At 43.8% G+C, this 8,182-nt stretch overlaps 1 protein-coding gene across 3 annotated transcripts in view; it reads right to left on the minus strand.

The window, feature by feature from the left end:
• Window positions 1-7,876, minus strand: part of LRP6 (LDL receptor related protein 6) — a 128,275-nt gene extending 120,399 nt beyond the window's left edge. For 2 of the 3 annotated variants that reach the window (XM_037387499.1, XM_037387500.1), the window contains exon 1: window positions 7,466-7,876. In XM_037387499.1, coding sequence (XP_037243396.1) covers window positions 7,466-7,520 — 55 coding nt within the window. In that variant the 5' untranslated portion in view covers window positions 7,521-7,876. The remainder of the gene's footprint in view (window positions 1-7,465) is intronic. The other variant, XM_037387497.1, reaches the window with a different exon arrangement.
• Window positions 7,877-8,182: the final 306 nt, after the last annotated feature.

The following is an 8,182-nucleotide window of genomic DNA, read 5'->3' on the forward strand; positions in this document are numbered from 1 at the left end:
CCCAGATCACACTGGGTGAATGGCATCTTTGTCAGTTCATCCATCACAACAAGTATCAAGAATAAAAAGCCCCATATCTCTACAACTTTTTCCAAACAACTTCAGACTTTGTTTCTCATGCAGCTAAAATACTTTCTTCAAGACAAGACAATATCAACAATTTCACAAAAATATGAAGGATTCACACTGAACTAGAAAATAGTTTTATAAGAAAATTGAAATAAAATACTCACAGTGCAAGTTTAAAACATCTGCCAAAGGAAAAAAAGCTCTCAAACCAAAATTACACTTTGACCAGTCAAATTCTTAAGACTATCAAATTTCCTACTAAATTAATATTTAAATATTAATTTAATAAATAACAATTCCAGTTCAAACAAATAGTTAGGGACTGTTTTTAAAAGAGTAAGGAAGGATGTGCACATACTTCCAAGAATTTTGAAAATTACTGCACATTTGTTTGTTTTGGATACAAAGTTGGACCAAAGTGATTTATTTTTTTTTTAACTCTCAAAGCCACTCACATTCCAGCACTACTAACATCAACTCTTCAACAGGCTTACCTTAGATGCAGTGACACATGAAAAAAAAAAAACGAAAAACAAAACAAACCAAAACATACATACACATGCAGGATCCCTTGAAAAAGGTGAACAATATTGTCTTTTTCATGTTGAATAGGACTTATTTCTGGTAATTCAAAGGAAAAGAAACCCATAAACACAAACCCATCCAACTTGGAATTATTTTACTTACTAATTTTACCATTACCTACAGGGTAAAGGCTAACTGTTGAGCCTCAGTTCAGTTTCTGAGTTATTAGAACACCAGTGCATTTTCCAAATGGACATAAGAGTCACTACAAAGTTTACAAATTCCTACTTTTCTGTTATTCTTAATAGTCTACTCTATTAATCTATGTGTGGACAAGAGGACTCTTGGATTTCCAAGGTGTTAACATTTTAATTACCACATTGTAATTCACACTAGGGCTACAAGCAAGAGCTTTATTCACTGCTTTTACAGAACAATGAAGGGAAAAAAAGAATCTACAATGCTACAGCACTTTACATTTCTATCACCTTCCACAGGCCCATAACTTCCAGAATTCAAGCAAACACATCAGCCACCTTCTAGAAGCCTGAACTCACTGACAAGGGACAGAGGAGAATGCTTATTATTGAGGAGTTCTGGAGGCATAAAGAGTTTACAAAAAAAAAAAAACCAAAAAAACCACAAACCAAACATACAAACTATGTTTTTCCTCTCTGAACAGATTGCAGGGGAGGGAAAAAGAGTAAGAGGAAGAATATAAAGGAGAAAATTACATTACAGCATCATAAACAAGGAAAACAATTTCTGATGAAGAAAAATTATACAGCTAGTTGACTAAGATTTTCTGTCTCAAATATATTACTTTTCAAATCTGACATCAAGAGCTCACACATGCCCCTCAAACAGAATCAAAACTATATTCCCATTTCTGCCACATTGATTATATCATGAGGGAGTAATTCTATTTAGGTAATGTGATCCTGTAACAAGATACTAAAAAAATGTTGCCATTTTCCATGTCTGTTTATATTAAAAACATTTCCTTATTGTTCTCTCTGTACAAATAATGAAGCTCAAAAAGCATTCCAACTTTTAAACTGACATGCCTCTTTCTCCAAATAGTTTATAACATTTTGCAAAGGAAACTAAGTATTACTAACTAAACTATTGCTTCTTTTAACCTGCACTTTGAATGGTATGTTCTTAAAAGTATATATAAATCAAATGGAAAAAAGTATTACAGTATTCCCATTCTATTCATAGACTGGTAGGTTTGACTATTTCAAAATTGGTGGGGGCTGTGCCAATTACATTGAAACAGAAAGGTCTGTAGCAAGATAGTCACAAGGAGACAAAAACCCCACCCTATTTTCATAACTGTTTTGCAGGAGAACATTTCAAAAAGGAGAAACAATGACAAGCTCATTTCTACTTGCAAACACTATCACTGTGTTCAAATAAAGTTCTGTCCACAGGGAGCAAATATCAAGCCTGTTCACACTGTCAATCCCTTGCCATAAATATTTATAAACTACAAGAACGCATAGAGACCTTAATGGAAGGTTCTCTATGTCAGCTTGCCTGCCAGATATATAAATAGGAAAGTTACTTAATGTTTATGGTGTTGATACCCAGCATTTATGTACAACCCATTAGAGATGCAATGCTTTCCCCTTCCAAGCCTTGGACAATTACCACAAAAGAACACAGCTTCTTTGTTTAGAGTACTGTGTGCCCTGTAACTCTGCAAGTGATATATACTCTGAAAATATGCAAGTGAGGTATAAGTTGAAGAAATAAAGGTTATTATTAGAGAACCTATTTCTTTCACCAACAGCAGTTACCCTCTGGAAAAGCCATCACTACAAAGCACTTGTCACAGAAGAAGCGAAGTACTCGCTGCATGCTCATCCTAAACCTCACCTCCACACACCAATAGTCCCCCTTGGTGAGCCATAGCATTCAGGTTCAAGGACTCACCTTTTAAGCAAGCAATGCCAACTCATTTATATGAACGTGAACAGACCATCCCTGCAGCCTGCAAAACAGCTGCACCCCCCACGTCCTTCTAAGAAACTAGTATTAGTTACTGGTGAAAGTCCACCTGTGGGAAATTCCTTAGTAATGTAAATTCTACTTCACTGGCAACAACTACCTTCAAAGTACAAATGGCCCCCATGTGCCATCAAAGAAGTGGGTGGCAGCAAAGAATTTCACCAGCCACATATAGTTCATTAAACAAATCTCTCTCAGGTGAGCAGGCTGAAGTGTGAGGGCTCCCCAGCAGAACTGGGAGAAGAGCCGAGCACGTCAGAGCCACTGGCTCGGCCAGAAGCAGGAGCATGAAACAAAGCTTTTCTGGTGCCATGCAACAATAACACGTACCCCTCCCTATAGTACAAGGAAGTGGACTCTTTTGAAGAAGCTACTAGCAAGGCAATCCAAGTATTTAGCACTTCACAGGAAATTAATGAGGTTAAATATGCTGGGGATAAAGAATATAGTGTTTAAGTCTGCAGACTGGCTGCCAGAGATGAATGGTGACAGATCAGAAACTGAGACCTGTTTCTCCCTGTTTTCTTCCCCTACCCCACTCCCTCAGAAGGAAAAATAAAATAAATATTATCTTTGCTCTACTTGATTTGAACTAAAAAGTAAATCCCATATTACGTGCACTACAGCAGATATTTTTGAAGCTGGCATTTCTGAGATGCGACATCATCATAAAGGTGGATTACAGATGTCCAAAGGAATCAGATTTCTCCAGCTCCCAAAGACAGACAGTTAAAACATTCCTATGCTCCAGATCCTGACCTATCGGGGGGGGGGGGGGGGAGAAAAAAAGAAAACCAAAAACCAAAAGAAACACCTCTACCCATTCTACAGCTTTCAGCCAAATTCCTCACCTATAAACTCAGGTAATACAGAGGTAATCAATTCACCAGTGAAAAAGGAAACATGAGATATGGTTAATGCCCCTCTAACCAGTATTGGTTTGAAAAATGAACAAAGCTTTTCACCCAAATAAATCTGTATAACTCCCACTCAAGGATACAAGAAGCCCATCATTTGCATACACCTCTAACCAGATATACACACATCTTTACCCATATACCCAGAACTTCCCCATATCTTCATCGCACTTGGCCAAAACCCCTACTTCACCTTACCTCCAAGACCTATGAAAAATTCCATCAAACTTTCTAAGTCCTAATTTTTCAGAAAGAAAAGCTAAAGCAATCTGATGATAAGTGAACTGTATCACAGAGATGCAATTGCAAAAACTATTAAAGTAATGGTGGATGTTGTAACACCTTAGATCACACTAATTTTAGATTGTTCTATAGAGAGATGAAAAAGGAAAATGCATTGGAAATAACGGCAGACAAAGGCACACTGATTTCTGAGGAACCTTACAATGAAAAAACATGAGTAGAATACAGTTAATTCAAGCTTGGGTGAAGAAAGAGACCATGATGATTACAAAAAAGACAGACATTTCCAATTCTCATTGTCAAAACTTAAGCATTGTACAGTCCTAAGTGAAGAGAACCTTTTTGCCTGAAGGCAAAAACATAACTCCAGCTGGAAGTTCCTTATTCTCCAACCTGAGCACTTAAGCAGTAAAAACCTGTTCGTTGTCCCCTTCATTGTCCCCTTCTCTGACTTCTAGTAGAAAAATACCTGCAAACAGCTCCAGTCACAGCTTAGCAAGTCTTGAACATTAAGCTCTTCTAAACTATGTGCAAACGAGTCTATCTAAAAAGATACAAAAAGCAAAGATGATCTCTTTATCAAAGCAAGTAACAATAGATTAAAACCAATTAAAGCAGTAACAACATTAAAGCAATAACAGATTAAAACAAACCCTCTTCTGAATGCATAAGAGGGGAGCAGCAGTTTTAAAATGCCCATTACCAAAGCCATTTTCATTTCTTCACTAACTGACCTTAAGCACAGAGGACTGCCACATTCAGTACGTGTACAAACATAATTTATAGGATTCCTAGCCAAACAATAGCTTTATGCACTGTTAGCATGATCAGCACTTAAAAACCAAACAAAGCAGTAATTGCATGCTGACTGGAGAGTTATTTCTGAAAGAAAAGTAAGCCATGAATACTTGCAGAGGAAGAACTCTCTTTATCACTTACTAAAAAGTTAAAACCTCAGTTTCACACTTATCTGTAGCTCCCCGACAGATGTGTTGCCACTGCTACTGCCTCTTTGCAACTGTCAATTATCTAACAAGATCCTGCTTGGTTTCACAGCTGTCATGAAGAATACAGCAAAGCTACCATGAAGCAGCTTTAACTCACTCCTCCACATATACCCTCAGGGAGCAGCTCCAAGAAGCACTGTTGATGGTCAGAGAGGAGGAAGCCCAATCCCTCAAATCAAACCAGGGACAGAGAGAGGAGAACAGAGACTGGACTGTGATGAGGGTCAAGGAATGTGACGACCCCTTTCTTCCATCAGCCAGGATATGGAAGGGAGAAAAAAAAATAAAAATAATAATAATAAAAAAAAAAATCAACCCCAAACCGCAGAACTTCCACAGCAAGCTTTTCTGACAGTAACCTCATGCCTCTTAAAAATCCAGATACCTGCCCTGAAAACATTAGTAGGATCTGGCTTATCACAGTCCTTGGACGACTTTGAAAGACAGGTGCGCTACCCTATGCATCCATTTCTGGCTAGTATCAACCTGGTATTTCTTCGAGTCCTTAGTAGCTTACAGGGCACTGTGCTTCCAGGTTACCAATTTTATTCCTTTCCAGAACAAGTAAACAAGTCTACCACAGTTTCCTCAGACTAACGATCGCAGTTCAGTTGTCATAAACCTCTGTCCATTTGCTTTTTTAAAGTCAACAAGAACAGGAAGGCTAGTTCTGTAAGCAAAGAGAATGCTGCAATCCACAAATATACACTATAACATTTTATGTGAGTTTCAGTCTCCAGCACTGCTGGCTTGGCATCCTTCATGCACTAAATTCACAAACCAAATACTGAACTTCATAACTTCACCTCTACTTTCATGTATAAACTTATTCATACTCATGCTGGCACTGCCTCTGCCTCATTAAGGAACTGCTGACACCTCTTCTGAACTCAACGCATCTTATTCAAACCAATTCTACTTTCACAGATGTTGTTTATTAGGGAGGACGCATGCATTAAAATTTGATTTTTGTTTCTTCAGAGTTCAGCTGTTCCTGCTGTTTATCTCCATCTAAGGTAACAATTAGCCAGTAGGAAAATTACTGTTGTGTCACAAACAGAAGATTACGACTTCAGGTAGGTGATCAAACAGCAGGAGTCCATGAACACAGAAAAACCAAAAATGCTGTTTGGATACAAATGTCCTTGGCAATAGACAAAGACGAGAGACAACAAAAGAAATGACAGTCTGGATGGTTTATAAATCACTGAACGTTTCCTGAAAGTGTCTTATTAAGCACCATCAAGTATACAAAAATTTGCCAAAGTATACGTCACTATTTCAAGATTAATTGAAGAAATTACAGTGACAATATTATGTGACATTACATATGACAGCAATTTATGTGCTGTCATCTTGAACTAGGCTGAACAGCAAGTTAGAGCCAAACAAATGTTTTATTAAGAACAGGTATGATCATTACTTAATAAAACGAAGTAATCAGGAAACAGTTTCTGTCTATACTCCACACCTAACTTAACTATTGAAAAATGAGGCTTAACCGCCACGAGTCCAAAATGTTACACAGCCCATTTAAATAAGTATATTTGTATCTTTGCAAACAGGATACAATATGGCAAACAGATGCACAGGAGAAAAAAAAAAAAGGGTATGGGGGAAAGGAGAATTTTTGTTTTCCAGAGTATTGAGCAACTGGAGAGTGAGCAGTTAACTTCAACCTAAACCACCTTTAGTCTAGCTTTCATCAAAATGCACTAGCACTGATGAATTTTCTAAATCGAAGTGTGATTAACTGTTAGCAATTAACCTCTTCCCCCATCTAGTATGAAAAAATACAAGCAAACAGCAAAATGATGGGTGCAAACACCACAGGTTATTTCTTCCCAGGAAGTCTGAACACACGAGCAATTGCTACTGTCGTGAAGTTTACAGCATTAAAACAAAAAAAGTCCTCAGTTTTCTTACCAATTGTGCTCTGTAAGACAAGAAATTTTGTTGGAGAGGGGAAGTGGAATAAAAAAAAAACTCAGCTGCTTTAAGTGACATCCCCTTGTAAGGCACTCGACCGCTGATGTAAAGCTGCATACACATCCGTGGCAGTGCACCAGTGAAACACAAACTTCTCCCAAGTCCCAGCGCAGAGCCAACACAGCTGAGAGGCGCCTTCGTTCCTCTCCTCGCCAACTCGGCTGCGCAGGGGGCGAAGCACCAGTTCCCGGGTACTTTCGAAGGGCGCCCCCGCCCCCCCCCCCCCCCCAAGGCGGGAGGCTCCTCCGCGCTCCCCCCCGCCCTGGCAGGATGAGACCCCAGCCTCGGCGGGGGGGGGGGGAGGCGAGAGGAGCCTGGCGACAGCAGCAGCCCTATCAGCCTGACACTGGCGTGGCCGAGCCGCTGCCCCCGCGCTGCCTGCCGCCCGCGGAGGGGTGAGACGGGGGGCGTGCGCTGCGTTTGGGGGCTTTTTTGTTTTTAAGGAAAAAACCCAACAACTTGAAAACAACAATGGGGCGGCGAAAGAAGCGGCCGGCGGGGCGGGTGCTCCCAAGCGCGGCGCGGGCCGCCGGGGAAGTTGCCCGGGAGCCGGGGAGGCCGCGGCGGCGGCGGGGAGGGAGCGCTGCCCCCGCGCCGGGCCCCGCGCCCCGCCGGCAGCCAGGCCTCTCCCCTCCCGCACGCCCAAACATGGCCCCTCACCACCAGCCCTGCAACTTTTCCCCCTGCCCCCCCGCTCACCTCTCATCAGGGAACAAAAACTGCAGGCAAGTAGGCTGCGCAGGACAGCCCCCATCTTCCTTCCCTCCTCGCTCTCACCGGCGGGGAGGCGGCGGCGAGGAGCAGCACCTCCGCTGCCAGTTCATGCTTCCAGGCGGGCGGGGAGGTGGCGGGGAAGGTGGGGGAGGCGGGGAAGGGCGGCCGCGGAGATTCCCCCCTCGCCGGTCCCTAGCAGGCCACTTGCCCCGCCGCGCCGCCACGGAAGCAGGCGCTGCCCTCCATGCCGGCCGCCACCGCCTCACCGCAACCGCCGCTGTCGTTCCCCCATCCACCCCTCCGCTCGCCTGGCCGGCCTCCGCCTCCGCCGGGCGCGCACAGGCGCAGGGATACAGTTCTCCTCCTCCTCCTCCCCCGGCCCGGCCTCGCCTCCGCCTCCCCGCCCCGCGCCGCGCCCGGACGGCTCCCGGCTCCCGGAGCAGCGCCCGCCCCCCCGGCACCTCTCCCGTCAGGGAGGGAGCGGGCGGGCGGAGGGGCGGGGGAGGCCGCGCGCACGGGGGCGCGCGCGCGCGCGCAGCCTCGCTCTCACGCGGGCAGCCTCACACACACGCACACGCACGCCCGGCCGCCCGGCGGGTGACAAAAGCCCGGCGGGGCCCGGCGCTGGCTGCGGGGCGGGCAGGTTCCCCGCAGCACCCCCCGCGGTGCCCGCCCGTGGACAGGGTGAGGGGGCGCCGCGCG

The sequence above is a fragment of the Falco rusticolus genome, chromosome 5, assembly GCF_015220075.1.
Source record: "Falco rusticolus isolate bFalRus1 chromosome 5, bFalRus1.pri, whole genome shotgun sequence".
Taxonomy (NCBI): domain Eukaryota; kingdom Metazoa; phylum Chordata; class Aves; order Falconiformes; family Falconidae; genus Falco; species Falco rusticolus.